The sequence below is a fragment of the Schistocerca nitens genome, chromosome 1 (genome assembly GCF_023898315.1).
Source record: "Schistocerca nitens isolate TAMUIC-IGC-003100 chromosome 1, iqSchNite1.1, whole genome shotgun sequence".
In the NCBI taxonomy this organism is placed as follows: Eukaryota; Metazoa; Arthropoda; class Insecta; order Orthoptera; family Acrididae; genus Schistocerca; species Schistocerca nitens.
Genome location: NC_064614.1, coordinates 244,907,050 through 244,923,547, shown reverse-complemented (window position 1 = coordinate 244,923,547; position 16,498 = coordinate 244,907,050). Strand labels below are relative to the sequence as shown.

The following is a 16,498-nucleotide window of genomic DNA, read 5'->3' as shown; positions in this document are numbered from 1 at the left end:
CAGCTATTCACAGCCAAAACATACAGAAAATGCATGTGATGACACATTATTTTTGGGCAAAGCCCGACTGGAGCTTGCCCTCTTTTCGGATGTGTTTTTCCTGTCATTGCAACGTACGCAGTTAACTCACAAATGCCTCTGTTCCCTGTACCACCAACAATGGAAACAAAACTGAAATAAAAATTCCAAGTTTTGGGAATTGAAGCACCAAAATTATATAAATAAGTAGTGATTTATTAATAAGCATACTATGATACTCATTATGAAAACAATTGTGACAATTGCATGAAAAATTACAACAATCACTGAGAATCACTTGATGAGCTGCTGCTCGAATCAGTAGACATCACTTCCACGTCTTCAGTCTCTTTATTATGATTTCGTGTGTCCATTGCTACACTTCCCTGACCAACAGACATATGAATTTCTCCAGATGGATGCCACGCAAACTGGCTTTGCTGTGATGCTGGAGGTTCTGGAACAGAAAATATATACTGTATTTTATATCAGAGCGGAATAAAAATTTTATGTTTTTTATTGACAGATCTTAGCAAGACAGATCATTTCATTTCATTATTATACCACTAACCCTAACGAAATGTTATGATTTCATTGCCACTACTGCCATTCATTTGAGAAATGTTTGGCTAGATATGATATTTTTATGCATTATTAAGGCCATTAGTGTTTCAATTTGTCTGATGGCATCCTCCATCCCTTTACAACCTGTGGTAACCTCTAGAATACAGCTGCATTTAACACCTAATTGCAAGTGTGCCATTTTTGATATTAGTGATAAGATGAGTTAGAGAACATGTCGTGCCTCAAGATATAAATTCGATATGGATGCAAGGCTTGTTATGTATTACAAGTTTGATAGTTATCTAGCCAATATTTTTAGAAGGTAGGTTACTGTTATACCTTAAAGGTAAACATATTTCATTAGTATATCCAACGCTTATAATTTTATATTATTAATATGAATTTGGATAAGAATGAACCATGGACCTTGCCGTTGGTGGGGAGGCTTGTGCGCCTCAGCGATACAGGTGCAACCACAATGGAGGGGTATCTGTTGAGAGGCCAGACAAACGTGTGGTTCCTGAAGAGGGGCAGCAACCTTTTCAGTAGTTGCAGGGGCAACAATCTGGATGATTGACTGATCTGGCCTTGCAACACTAACCAAAACGGCCTTGCTGTGCTGGTACTGTGAACGGCTGAAAGCAAGGGGAAACTACAGCCGTAATTTTTCCTGAGGGCATGCAGCTTTACTGTATGGTTAAATAATGATGGCATCCTCTTGGGTAAAATATTCTGGAGGTAAAATAGTCCCCCATTCGGATCTCCGGGCGGGGACTACTCAAGAGGACGTTGTTAACAGGAGAAAGAAAACTGGCGTTCTACAGATCGGACCGTAGAATGTCAGATCCCTTAATCGGGCAGGTAGGTTAGAAAATCTAAAAAGGGAAATGGATAGATTGAAGTTAGATATAGTGGGAATTAGTGAAGTTCGGTGGCAGGAGGAACAAGACTTTTGGTCAGGTGAATACAGGGTTATAAATACAAAATCAAATAGTGGTAATGCAGGAGTAGGTTTAATAATGAATAAAAAAATAGGAGTGCGGGTAAGCTACTACCAACAGCATAGTGAACGCATTATTGTGGCCAAGATAGACACGAAGCCCACACCTACTACAGTTGTACAAGTTTATATGCCAACTAGCTCTGCAGATGATGAAGAAATTGATGAAATGTATGATGAGATAAAATAAATTATTCAGGTAGTGAAGGGAGACGAAAATTTAATAGTCATAGGTGACTGGAATTCGAGAGTAGGAAAAGGGAGAGAAGGAAACATAGTGGGTGAATATGGATTGGGGGAGGGAAATGAAAGAGGAAGCCGTCTGGTAGAATTTTGCACAGAGCATAACTTAATCATAACTAACAGTTGGTACAAGAATCATAAAAGACGGTTGTATACATGGAAGAATCCTGGAGATACTAGAAGGTATCAGATAGATTATATAATGGTAAGACAGAGATTTAGGAACCAGGTTTCAAATTGTAAGACATTTCTAGGGGCAGATGTGGACTCTGACCACAATCTATTGGTTATGAACTATAGATTAAAACTGAAGAAACTGCAAAAAGGTGGGAATTTAAGGAGATGGGACCAGGATAAACTGACTAAACCAGAGGTTGTACTGAGTTACAGGGAGAGCATAAGGGAACAATTGACAGGAATGGGGGAAAGATACACAGTAGAAGAAGAGTGGCCACGAACCTACTACGGTGTCGTAGCAGGCGGAGAGGTGATACTCCGACGTGGCGCGTCCCAGGTGGCGGATAGGGGGGTCCTCACCGGTTTACCGGCGGACTTGAGCGAAATAAAATAGCTCTCGCGGACCAAACACTAAACAACCTCTATGGCTAACAACCGTAGTTGTAACTCGGAGCTTGCTCCATACAAGGTTGACTACCTTTGAAAGTCAAACATGGAAGGAAATCTTCCAAGGAATAATCCTCCGCTTGGCAATAACCAAGGAAGACTGCACTCGGATACAGTGGGCAGTCACCTGAAAGATAACTTGGATGAGTCGGAGCATCTGAAAATACCCAAAACGGACAGACGACCAAAACTCAAGACAGGACAAATAAACTACATTGCGACACACAATATAAATTCCCTCATACAACCAGGCAAACTCAAAATTCTGATGGATGAAATGGATCGCAAGGGGATTCTCATAACCGGACTTCAAGAAATGAGAAATACTGATCAGGAGCCGATAGAATCACAAGGATATAGGATTTATAAGGGAATACCAGGGAAAAGAGTCATGAAACAGTGTCCACAATTTGGAACAGGATTCGTGGTGAGTCTGAAAATAATAGAGTCCATAATAGAATTTAAAGCACAATCTCCCAGGCTCTCAACATTAACTCTAAAAGCTGCAAATAAAATGTACACAATAATAAATGCCCATGCCCCGACAAATGATAAAAATAATAAAAAAGAACACAGAGAAGAAGTAGAAAAATTTTGGGAGCTCTTAGATCAAACGACGAATAACATTAATAAAAATCACATCAAAATTTTAATTGGAGACTTCAATGCCCAGTTAGGAAGGGAAAAGAGATATAGAGACATAATAGGGAAATGGACAGCACAAAGAAGAACAAACAAAAATGGCATAAGACTAGTGGAATTTTGCAGAAACCATGACATGATCTCAAAGTCGACGTATTTTAAGAGAAGACCAAGTAAACTAAAAACTTGGAAACATCCAGACTGGAAAAAAGGAGAATGGCAACTGGACCATGTCTGCATGGATAAGAATTACCACAAGGAAATTTACAATGTGAAAGTACTGAGAGGGACAGATACCGGATCAGATCATTACATGATAAAAATTAAAATTAAATTAACCCCATTAGCAAAGAAAAAATCCCACCAGAAGAAGAAGAGAACCTATGACCCTCATAAACTGATACAAAATGAGGATTATGAAGCACAAACCAGGGATATAAAAATAACAGATGATCTGGAAGAAATAATTCCCAAATTGAAACAAATAGCTGAACAAGTTGCCCCTATAAATCCAAGGAAAAAACACCAGTGGTGGAATGATGAATGTGATGAAGCAGTGTTGGATCGACACCAAGCCTGGTTAAGGCATCAAAATGAAAAAACAGAAAAATCATATTTGGAACTCACAAAACAAAGGAAGACAACACAAAAAATAATAAGGAGAGTTAAACGTCAGTACCAAAAAGATATACTTCTAATGATAGAAACAAATAGTGAAAAAACAAACTCAAGAGACTATTACAAAATATTTGGCAGACAATTACAAAGATATGATCCTCCAACATTAATGTTAAAAGATAAAGATAATAACCTAGCCCATAGCAATAGTAAAAATACAGAAATTCTAGCAGAAACATTTAACAAGTTACTAAATTGTGAAGAGCCTCCAGAACTTCTTCAGATAAACACAGAAACCCCAATTAAAACACCAGCAGAAAATATAAATCCACCTACAATTAATGAGGTCTACAGAGCTTTGAAAGAACTCAAAAACTACAAAGCAAGTGGAGAAGATCAAACGTTTGCTGAACTTTGGAAATATGCAGCAGAACCAGTAAAGATAGCATTACACCAATGCATAGTAAAAATCTGGAATGAAGAGAAATTACCAGAAAATTGGACTACTGCTATAATACATCCATTACATAAGAAAGGAGAAAAATCAAATCCAGACAACTATAGAGGAATTTCCCTTTTGGACTGCGCGTATAAGATCATGTCAAGAATACTATACAACCGCTGTAAAGGTCAACTAGAACTGGAACTGGGAGAATATCAAGGAGGATTTAGATCCTGGAGAAGCTGCCCAGAACAGATAATCACCTTGAAGTTAGTTATGGATGTCTACAAAAGAAGGCAAAAACAACTAGTCATAACCTTTTTAGATTTCAAAAAGGCGTATGATTGCATCCATAGATCTTCAATGATGAAAATATTAAGGAATTTTGGACTTCATCCTAAATTAATAAAAATGATACAGTTAACCTTAACAAACACCAAATCCAAAGTAAAATTTAGAGGAGAAATATCTGAACCATTTACGATTAAAACAGGGTTGAGACAGGGAGATTGTTTATCACCATTGCTATTCAATTGTGCTCTTGAATATGTAATGAGAGAATGGTACAAGGAAAATCCTATGAATATTAAAATTGGAACTAAGAAAGATAAAATAAACCTAAATTGCTTGGGATTTGCTGATGACCTTGCATTACTAGCTAATAATATTCAGGAAGCCACGAAACAAATAACAAGCTTACAAAATATAGCACAAAAATTAGGACTCCAGATATCATTTGAAAAGACTGAAATAATGGTAACGGATCCACTTGTAATAGATTACATCACAGTGAACAATAGGGAAATTAAAATAGTGAAACAATTTAAATACCTGGGTGAAATTATAACACATAAATTGGATGAGAAACCTGCATGGCGAGCAAGAACTAATAAAATGATAAAAGCTCAAAAACTAACATGGTCTATGTACAATAAAAAATGTCTATCAATTAAAACAAAATTAAAACATTACAAGACGGTGGTTCAACCAGAGGTTACATACGGAAGTGAAACTCTTTTTAAAGTCACCCAGAAAAACAGAATTGACAAAATTTTAAAAGTGGAGAGAAGAATTGCTAGAACATGCATAAATAAGAAATATCAAAAAGCTGGGCAATGGCGGATAGTTCCAAATGAAGTGGTATACAGAGAACTGGAGCCCATCACTGATACTATACGAAAGAAAAGGATCTCTTTTTGTGGTCACATTCTGAGGACACCAGAAACCAGATTATCAAGGAAAATTATTGAGAAACTCTGGAAATTGAAACAACAAGGAGGATGGCTTAAGGAAATAAGAGAGGATATGGAAGAACTGGAAATAACTCTGGATGATTTGCAGAACAAAACGCCAAATTTAAAGAAGTTGAGGGACACAGAAATAAGATTTAAACCAAAAATTGACAAACAACATACAATGAAAAGGGTATTTACAGATAAGGAACGACGAAAAGCATCGGAACGAATGAAGAGATACTGGGCCACTCGGAAGGGGAAAATACCAAAGAAGAGGACCAGAAATGATTGACTGAAGTGGTCCAATGAGGCCGTAAAAGCAGAAGAAGAAGAAGAAGAAGAAGAAGAAGAAGAAGAGTGGGTAGCTCTGAGGGATGAAGTAGTGAAGGCAGCAGAGGATCAAGTAGGTAAAAAGACGAGGGCTAGTAGAAATCCTTGGGTAACAGAAGAAATATTGAATTTAATTGATGAAAGGAGAAAATATAAAAATGCAGTAAACGAAGCAGGCAAAAGGGAATACAAACGTCTCAAAAATGAGATCGACAGGAAGTACAAAATGGCTAAGCAGGGATGGCTAGAGAACAAATGTAAGGATGTAGAGGCTTATCTCACTAGGGGTAAGATAGATACTGCCTACAGGAAAATTAAAGAGACCTTTGGAGAAAAGAGAGCCACTTGTATGAATATCAAGAGCTCAAATGGGAACCCAGTTCTAAGCAAAGAAGGGAAAGCAGAAAGGTGGAAGGAGTATATAGAGGGTCTATACAAGGGCGATGTACTTGAGGACAATATTATGGAAATGGAAGAAGATGTAGATGAAGATTAAATGGGAGGTACAATACTGCGTGAAGAGTTTGACAGAGCACTGAAAGACCTGAGTCGAAACAAGGCCTTGGGAGTAGACAACATTCCATTGGAACTACTGACGGCCTTGGGAGAGCCAATCCTGACAAAACTCTACTATCTGGTGAGCAAGATGTATGAGACAGGCGAAATACCCTCAGACTTCAAGAAGAATATAATAATTCGAATCCCAAAGAAAGCAGGTGTTGACAGATGTGAAAATTACCGAACTATCAGTTTAATAAGTCACAGCTGCAAAATACTAACGTGAATTCTGTACAGACGAATGGAAAAACTGGTAGAAGCCGACCTCGGCGAAGATCAGTTTGGATTCCGCAGAAATGTTGGAACACGTGAGGCAATACTGACCCTACGACTTATCTTAGAAAATAGATTAAGGAAAGGCAAACCTACATTTCTAGCATTTGTGGACTTAGAGAAAGCTTTTGACAATGTTGACTGGAATACTCTCTTTCAAATTCTGAAGGTGGCACGGGTAAAATACAGGGAGCGAAAGGCTATTTACAATTTGTACAGAAACCAGATGGCAGTTATAAGAGTCGAGGGGCATGAAAGGGAAGCAGTGGTTGGGAAGAGAGTGAGACAGGGTTGTAGCCTGTCCCCGATGTTATTCAATCTGTATATTGAGCAAGCAGTAAAGGAAACAAAAGAAAAATTCGGAGTAGGTATTAAAGTCCATGGAGAAGAAATAAAAACCTTGAGGTTCGCCGATGACTTTGTAATTCTGTCAGAGACGGCAAAGGACTTGGAAGAGCAGTTGAACGGAATGGACAATGTCTTGAAAGGAGGATAAACATGATGAACATCAACAAAAGCAAAACGAGGATAATGGAATGTAGTCGAATTAAGTCAGGTGATGCTGAGGGAATTAGATTAGGAAATGAGACACTTAAAGTAGTAAAGGAGTTTTGCTATTTGGGGAGCAAAATAACTGATGATGGTCGAAGTAGAGAGGATATCAAATGTAGACTGGCAATGGCAAGGAAAGCGTTTCTGATGAAGAGAAATTTGTTAACATCGAGTATAGATTTAAGTGTCAGGAAGTCGTTCCTGAAAGTATTTGTATTGAGTGTAGCCATGTATGGAAGTGAAACATGGACAATAAATAGTTTGGACAAAAAGAGAATAGAAGCTTTCGAAATGTAATGCTACAGAAGAATGCTGAAGATTAGATGGGTAGATCACATAACTAATGAGGAGGTGTTGAATAGAATTGGGGAGAAGAGGAGTTTGTGGCACAACTTGACAAGAAGAAGGGACCGGTTGGTAGGACATGTTCTGAGGCATCAAGGGATCACAAATTTAGCATTGGAGGGCAGCGTGGAGGGTAAAAATCGTAGAGGGAGACCAAGAGAGGAATACACTAAGCAGATTCATAAGGATGTAGGTTGCAGTAAGTACTGGGCGATGAAGAAGCTTGCGCAGGATAGAGTAGCATGGAGAGCTGCATCAAACCAGTCTCAGGACTGAAGACAACAACAACAACAACAACATGAAGACAACCATCAAATTGGTCAGTACAACCGGCCCCTGAAAGCCTAGGGCTGAACCAAAATGGGTCTTGTATCTATTGTTTGGCACATTATTGTTTAGCCATGGTAGAGTACACAACTCATAACCCTTTGGCTGGATGTTGTGGCAGGTTGCATCTCATATACTTTAACAACAATAGAGTTTCAGAGGGTCCAAACACCTTTTCAGTTCTGATATTTCACAATTTACTTCATTCTTCCAGTTCAAAATTAATATTTCTTCTGCAGTTTGGTCTATATCTACTGTTACTTATGGTCTGGCATGATCGTGTTCTTCATATACTACTATAATTGCTATACTGTCTAAAACTGACTGGAAAGGGCAACAAGCCATAGCGGATCAAATGCAAACCTAATGTCGAGATTAGGGTGTGCAATGAGCAAAAGGGCAGTTCTTGGGGGAACTGGGAAAGAGAGAAAGAAAGAGAGAGAGAGAGAGAGAGAGAGAGAGAGAGAGAGTTTGTGTGTGTGTGTGTGTGTGTGTTGGGCAGGTAGACTGCAGCATTGCTTGCACTGTGCAGGATGTTGCAACTGTCCCTTTCTGTGGCTTGTTTGGTGTTGTAACAGGAAGCGGTGCAGTCTACATCAGGTACTCTATTTTGGCAATGTTCTGTAAAGGTTCACATCCCCCAAGTAGCAAAAATATGGTGAAACCAGCTCCAAGGCAAGAAAGTACAATTTCTCGTGAAGAAGCCCCCTCCCTGCAGATACCTACGCACATGACTATAAAAGTTCACAAAAATATGCCTAAAATTTAATAAATTTTGTATCAAAACTGCATTCCCAGAGGTTCCATTTCAATAATACTCATAAAATCAGTAGTAAAAACCCAAATTTACATTACAATAACTTAAATATACTTACTTTCACTGCCAGTGATCTCCTCGATAAGGCCACTACAAAAAAAGCCGCAAGTCAGTATCTCCTACAATCACGTAGCATAATCTCCACGCTGACTGCTGCTTTGACTGCTACAATACACTACATTCGTAGAAGTACAAGTGAGCTTTATGTGTCTCACCTTGCAGGACACGTAAGGTTGGTAGCACATTCAAGTCTCACCTACATATGTTCCGTACACATGCTGTGGTAGGGGTGGGTTACAAAAGTGTTGTGTGTGTGCTGCAGCTGTTAGATGTGTTACTGTACTGTTATTGTGTAAGCTGATTTTTAGTGAGAATGCTTACTATTGCACAGAGAGAATTTCTAGTGGAAGAGGTTTTCAGTGCAGGAGGAAACTTTACGGAGCATGTGAGGCGGCAATTTAGATTGCGTTTCCTGCTTGGAGGTGTCCACATCATGACACTCTATGTGATTTAATAAGCAAATTCCAGACAACATGTTCAGTTCATGATGCACCATGAAGTGAGAGGCCCACAATCTTCACAGAAGTGTCATTCCATGTCAAAGAGTCCAATATTAAAAAGTGTCCCCACTCTACCATCTCAAAATCTAATGAAATTTGGTGTGAAGGTTCTATATGGTCTTTGATGCTTATATACCAAATTTCAATCCAGTATCGTCAGTGGTTGAATTTTTGGGGGCTTGTAAAGAGAAGTTACTCATCTTCGCATCACATACAAAGATGCAAATGTGCCAAATTTACTAGGCTTTTTTAAAAGTTCCAGCACTTATTTGGTCATTTCCTTTAATATACATAGACAACTTTTTGTGTTGAATCACACTGTGGCAAAAATTTGGGATTTAGCCACACCTAAATATAGATACACGCCTCTGCAGTAGCTAAAAAATTCGACGTGCTATTCTGAGAGCCAAGGTTTGATCGTCTACTGCTGCTTTTCATATGAACTATCACAGCAAAACGTGAGAGGGTTATTCCTACCTGTGATGTCTATATACAGATCAAATTTAACTAACATTGGATGCCTAGAAGAAAAGACATGCATCTGCAAAGTTGGCCAAAATTTTCTATGTGCAAATTTTGGGGTATTTTTTGTTTAATCCTCTTTTTCTTGCCACAGCTTGAAAGAGCATGCTTTAAGCTTTCAAAGCTATACTGTTTAATTTCTGGACCTTGCATATTGATGAGTAAGAATACCTATTCAAAAGTAGGGAAAATGGATAATTGGTAAATACAAAAAATTAATACAATTTGAAATTGTAAATCAAATATGTGTAATTACAGTGTCTTTTAATAGTTTAAGATTTGCCTGCAGTTTAGGGAATGTAACTGTGCTAACCAGTATTTTTGCATTATTTTACAGTATAGAATATAAATATAACAAAACCTCTGAAAATGCTCTTAAGATCATAAAATCTAGATGATCATAATGGAATGCTATGTTGTTTAGAATGTTTTAACTTTAAATGCATGGTGGTGCATCGTCACTCAGTTTCCATCGAAATTATAAAGCAGCAGTAGTATTTTAAGGCTCTAGCCTTGCAGCAGTGGGACATTGCTGAAACATCACTTTCTACTGTTGCTTTCATTATTGCCAATTTTCACTGTGTCCATACAAGACTGAATCTTCTATGCTTCAAACATGGATATTCATAAGCTTTCAAAATTGATTGTTATAGATTAATAAACCATTGTATAAAACAACCAAGAGACCCCTTCACCCAGCTACTTTGGTGGATTAGATGGAGCTGATTGTCATAAGTCATCATCATCCTATTATGACAAAAGTCAACTACAATCAGTTATGGGCTTGATGTTACTGAAGGTGCCCAAATTTGTCCCTACCATAATGCCTTGTTGATGACAAAATTTCAGTTCCTGAAGAAGACTTGCTGCTACCCATTTGGTAAAGAAAAACATGTAATCAAGAAGGCTTTAAGAGCAATGACCATTGCAATATCCGGTAGGCTGAAGTTATTGACTAATGTTTTTAAATCTGGTCAGAAAATTTGTACCAAATGTAGACAAGAAGAGGCCTAAAAAGAATCATCCCACTAGATAAGCAAGAATCACCATCCACTGCAGACATGGGTGTCGTTGATGCTTGCTTTACTGCTAATACTTCATTATCATCACTTGTAGTGCCACCATTAAAGGTTCAGCAGATCAGCAAAAGGGGTTCAATGGGATATGTAAAGCACAAAGTTCTGAAAGCCCAAGTTAGCATTACTAAGGTAATTGCCACAGATACTGGTGTGAGCCAAGTAGATATTGCTCAAATACTACTGGAAGAGTGTTAAAAGTTTAAAGATATGGATATCTTAATTGAAGAACTTAAGCTCAAGGCTTCAAGAAATTGTAGTAAAGTTCAAATTTTGACACTGGCCCCAACTAGCTGGACTACTGAAAAAGTGGCTAAAGAATTTGCTGTTTCGAATAAAATGGATAGAAAGTCTAGAAAACTAAAGATAGAAGATGGGATTTTGGCAACATGTGCAAACCGAAAAGGGAAAAAGCTCAACGATTAAGTAAAACAAAAGGTTCTCACTTTTCTTGGAGATGATGAGTTTTCTTGTTTATGCTCAGGCTAAAAGGATTGTGTTGCAATAAAAATAAATGGGAAAAAGATTCACACGCAAAAACATCTGGTGCTTTGAAAAATTTGAAAGAAATGTTCATTGCTTATTGTAAGCAATATGGAAATCAACTGAGCTTCTCAAAATTTTGTAAGTTCAGGCTGAAATGGTGTACTGACGTTGGTGCTTCTGGACCACATTCAATATACGTATGTGCAATTCATCAAAACGTCAAATTAATGTTGGCTTCAAAAACATCCATCCAAGATGACTACAAGGTTTTGAGGGGGGGAAAAAAAAAGTATGCAGTTTGGAATCAAAAGATTGTATGCTGCAATGTTGTGAGTAACGTCTAGGAAAAATACAGGGTGATTCAAAAAGAATACCACAACTTTAAAAATGTGTATTTAATGAAAGAAACATAATATAACCTTCTGTTATACATCATTACAAAGAGTATTTAAAAAGGTTTTTTTTCACTCAAAAACAAGTTCAGAGATGTTCAATATGGCCCCCTCCAGACACTCGAGCAATATCAACCCGATACTCCAACTCGTTCCACACTCTCTGTAGCATATCAGGCGTAACAGTTTGGATAGCTGCTGTTATTTCTCATTTCAAATCATCAATGGTGGCTGGGAGAGGTGGCCGAAACACCATATCCTTAACATACCCCCATAAGAAAAAATCGCAGGGGGTAAGATCAGGGCTTCTTGGAGGCCAGTGATGAAGTGCTGTCACGGGCTGCCTGGCGGCCGATCCATCGCCTCGGGTAGTTGACGTTCAGGTAGTTACGGACAGATAAGTGCCAATGTGGTGGCGCTCCATCCTGCTGAAATATGAATTGTTGTGCTTCTTGTTCGAGCTGAGGGAACAGCCAATTCTCTAACATCTCCAGATACTGTAGTCCAGTTACAGTAGCACCTTCGAAGAAAAAGGGACCAAAAACTTTATTGGCTGAAATGGCACAGAAAACGTTCACCTTAGGCGAGTCACGTTCATACTGAGTTGTTTCCCGCGGATTCTCAGTGCCCCATATACAGACATTGTGACGGTTGACTTTCCCGTTAGTGTGGAAAGCTTTCTGTTGAGCGGTCGCCATCTTAGCATCAACTGACGCTGACGCCTAGTCAACAGCGCCTCAAGCGAATAAATGTACAACTAAATGAAACTTTATAGCTCCCTTAATTCGCCGACAGATAGTGCTTAGCTCTGCCTTTTGTCGTTGCAGAGTTTTAAATTCCTAAAGTTGTGGTATTCTTTTTGAATCACCCTGTACAACTAGTGGCTTTTCTCGAAGATGCTTTTAAAAACTATGACCCTGAAGAAACAATGTAATACCATCAATAGGTCCATACTGAGAGAGAGAGAGACACACACACACACACACACACACACACACACACACACACACCATACTGAGACACACACACACACACACACACACACACACACACACACACACATTGGAGACTTTGTCAGAGAACTGTTGAAGATTTCATGGAGACACTGATTTTGAAAATTACCGGTTTAAGAAGCCATCACTTTGTGACAAAACACTAGAGTTTATACCTTAAGCAGCTACTAATAAATCTTGCAGAAAATGAATCAATTATATTGGCGTGTTTTACTCAGAATTATTCATTTGTTGTTGACGATGCTGCACAAGGATTTCATTGGAAAAATAGTCAGACCACACTACTTCCATTTGTTATCTATTTTGATGGCAAGGAAGGTCACAGTATTAGCGTTTGTATGATCAGCGATTGTCTCCATGATGATACCATTGATGTCCATGCCTTTCAAATAAAGTTAATAGCATATTTCACATAAACAAGAAGATGTCCTCATCAGCTTTATGTACCCACCTGGTTCTGCTCGTTCCTTCCACTGGCTAGCTGCTAAAGACACCTGCTGGATTCCTGAGCAACATATTTTCATAACTTTAGAAGCACCATCACCAGCATCATCAGGAAGACAATAGTTTTCCTCAATCTGTCCTTGACAAAATTGTAGAACTATTTAACCAAAAATGGAACTGACTCTTTAGTGTTTTTGTTTTGCAAGTTTGCTGTGTTGTGTATTATACTTGTTTTATGGCATATGTTAAATTAATGCTTGAAACTGATTTATATACTAAAAAAAATTAATTGTGGAGCTTAATCAGGGTGTATACGCAGACAAGGAAAAAATTTCCCGGATTTCTCGGTTAAAAATACGCTTTCTCCTGGGTGAAAACATACTTTTTCCCTGACATTATATTTTCTCTCGGAACTGTATAACTTATCAGTCCTTTGAATGATTATGGTTTTATACTCGGGTGTAGAATTTCCTGGCACTTTAGAAAGCTAAACACAGGGAAAGAAACACCTTTTGGAAAGATCTTTGATGTGCAGCAACATGTACACTAGATATTTTCATATTACGAAAGTATAAATTCGAATTTCACCAAACACCGCATGTTACTTTCCAAAGCATTGAAATCGGGATTGCGATGCGCTTTTGTAAGCCAGTAATAGCTCATGTCACGTGAGCTCATCAGCTGATGACAGCGGGTATTCAGAGCTTAGGACACGTGATGTAGTCAGCCAATAGCAACATCACTGTTAAGTAGTGCGAAGACACAAACAGAAAAAGTTAATGGTTTAAATTAATATACGTAGTATTGCTATACGAAACGCAAAGCTTTCACATATAATATTGGTCTATAAAATTAATACGCTGCAAGACAAGCTAAGCTTCCACACATAATGTTGGTCTTTTATACGTGTATTACAATTTAAGATATATCACACAAATGTGCCAGTAAAATTTTTAATAACGACATAAATATCTGATCTTCTGGGCTCGAAATTCATCTAAATGGCTCGTCATCAAAGATCTGATTTTTAAATGAGAGTCAAACGCTCTGTGATTTAAGAAATTCATCGTACATTCTCGCACATAGTTCAACATCCGTAAAAGGAAATTTACTTTGATGGTAACGCTTTTCAAACCACCATTCGGAATATTTTCCCGCGACCTGTTAGAAACAGGTTAATTTCTGCAGTTGCCAGAGAGCGTCAGATGACAGGTGCCACTGCGCTTACACAGCTATGATGTTGTAGGGAGCCCGTATGTCCGTACGTGTAAAACATTAAAAGATCTTACATTATGTCATAAAAGAAACAAGACATCAGAGGATACTCCAAGAGGATCGGAATTTCGTGACCCATACTAAAATGTGCACATTTAAAATGCATATTTAAAGTGCACATTCGTATGTCTAGATTACCAGTGAAGTAGGCCACTACCTGACGATATACTTTTCAATGTGGTTTTTGGGATGTAAATTTTCTTGGAGTACCAGTGCTGTGTTATCTCATGTTTGGTTCTTTATTATGGCTTAATGCTATACATGCTAGAAGTTGAAAACGAGCACTTGAAATGCAGCGAATAGTGTGTGGAATTAAACATTTCGTTTCAAATATATTGTCTGTCTTAGCGGGAAAGATTAATAAAAGGAAATTTCTTCAGCTATCCGACAAAAATAACTTCATTGTTCCACAAGGCGAGGCAGAAAGGTGGAAATAAAATCTGCAACTAATAAAACATTTTAAAAAAATGGTTCAAATGGCTCTGAGGTCATCAGTCCCCTAGACTTAGAACTATTTAAACCTAACTAACCTAAGGACATCACACACATCCATGTCCGAGGCAGGATTCAAACCTGCGACCGTAGCAGCAGCGCGGTTCCGGACTGAAGCACCTAGAACGGCTCGGCCACCGCGGCCGGCAACACATTTCAGCCTTCCATAATTATGTGAATGTATTTTAATTCACTTGATACCTCCTGATCACAGAAATCTGTTTTGTTCTTATTTGACATGAGAGCACTAAACGAAGAGGAAACAGCAAAATCACTAAATGTAAACACGGGTCACGTGGAGACTACCCACTCCCTCATTGTAACTCAGACTGCTCTGCCCATCAGCCTCGGATCTACGATATTTCCGAACCTGGGCAATACACCGCCACTCCCTCGAGCATTTGAGATAGGACGTCAATAATTAGAAAAAAATCGAATTTCCAAAAATATGTTCATTTTGTACCACAGATCTTTCTGAAGAGTCTGATGCATAAAACATATGTGTTCGAGGAAATGTATGACATGTTATTTGGTGGTAAGTGTGCCAAAGTGCAGTGCGTTGCCTCCTCTCACAGCATTTTTCTGTCGCATGTCACTGTATTTCGCTCTTTGGAATTGAAACGTGTATTCTGTAATGGATGCCATCACACCATATTCAGGACAGTGGAAATTAAAATGTCCTGTGGTGCCTCTCCTGCTTATAGTTGGCCGGTTTGACATCCTGTCCCTCCTTCCCCCCCCCCCCCCCCCTCCCAAAAAGGAACTCTTCAGAAAATTTGCACTCTTTACTCCCTATCAGCTAACTACTTGCTGCTTTGTACGACATAATATTAAATATAGGTTACATAAACCCAATAAAGACATGAGACAAGCAAGACAATATACATTTCTTCAATCCTTAGCTCCTAGAATTTTTTCTCTCTAATCTTGCTACAGCTTTACATGGTGTGCTTTCCTTTCTACTAAAGAATCTATTACCTTATCAAAGTTCGTCAAACGTTTTGCTACATGAAAAATCGAAATATCGTTGTCTAACACTGAAAAAGCTGTTAATACAAAGACGACCCAAGACTGGTGTGGTTTCCCGATCTGATTACATCTATTTTGTCACTGTATGTCAGATAAAACCAAATAAGCCTTTCTAATACTGCAAAAATTGTAATACACACCAAATAAACAAGACTGTTTTGGCACAAACGGTCTTTTTTGTAACGACAAAATATAATTCACGAAGTACCAATATCAAATGCCTATTACGACTACTACAAGCAAAAAGCTTTACGTAAGGAAATAGTTTCACACTTCATTCATACACTCCAGTTTCTCAAGCATTAGATTGAAAAGTAGTAGTAAGAAATTTTTAAACTTCGAATCGTCATATTGTTCCATAATTTGTGTGATGTCCCCGCTTCTTCTCCTTCCTCATTCTAACAAACAGTCTTATTATGTTTATTTTGGGATTTAATTGCCGGTTAACTTAACTAACTCTGCCACAATCACCGGTTTAGTTATCCTGCGACTATTCTCCGGTTAGGTGTTGTTACATGTTCGTACAACGCGTTTTCCGTGCTTCTTCCAGAATAGAACTTAAGCGGCTGCTAGCCAGGCAATGTACAACTGGCCCTTACTAGTATAGCGATCTGGCCAAAA

The 16,498-nt window shown here is 38.3% G+C and overlaps 1 protein-coding gene across 1 annotated transcript in view; it reads right to left on the bottom strand.

Annotated features, from left to right (window-relative positions):
• Positions 1-213: 213 nt before the first annotated feature.
• The window catches only part of LOC126246746 (mediator of RNA polymerase II transcription subunit 4), a 69,905-nt gene continuing 53,620 nt past the window's right edge, over positions 214-16,498 (bottom strand). Inside the window, exon 5 of the mRNA XM_049948420.1 lies at positions 214-475. Coding sequence (XP_049804377.1) covers positions 303-475 — 173 coding nt within the window. The 3' untranslated portion in view covers positions 214-302. The remainder of the gene's footprint in view (positions 476-16,498) is intronic.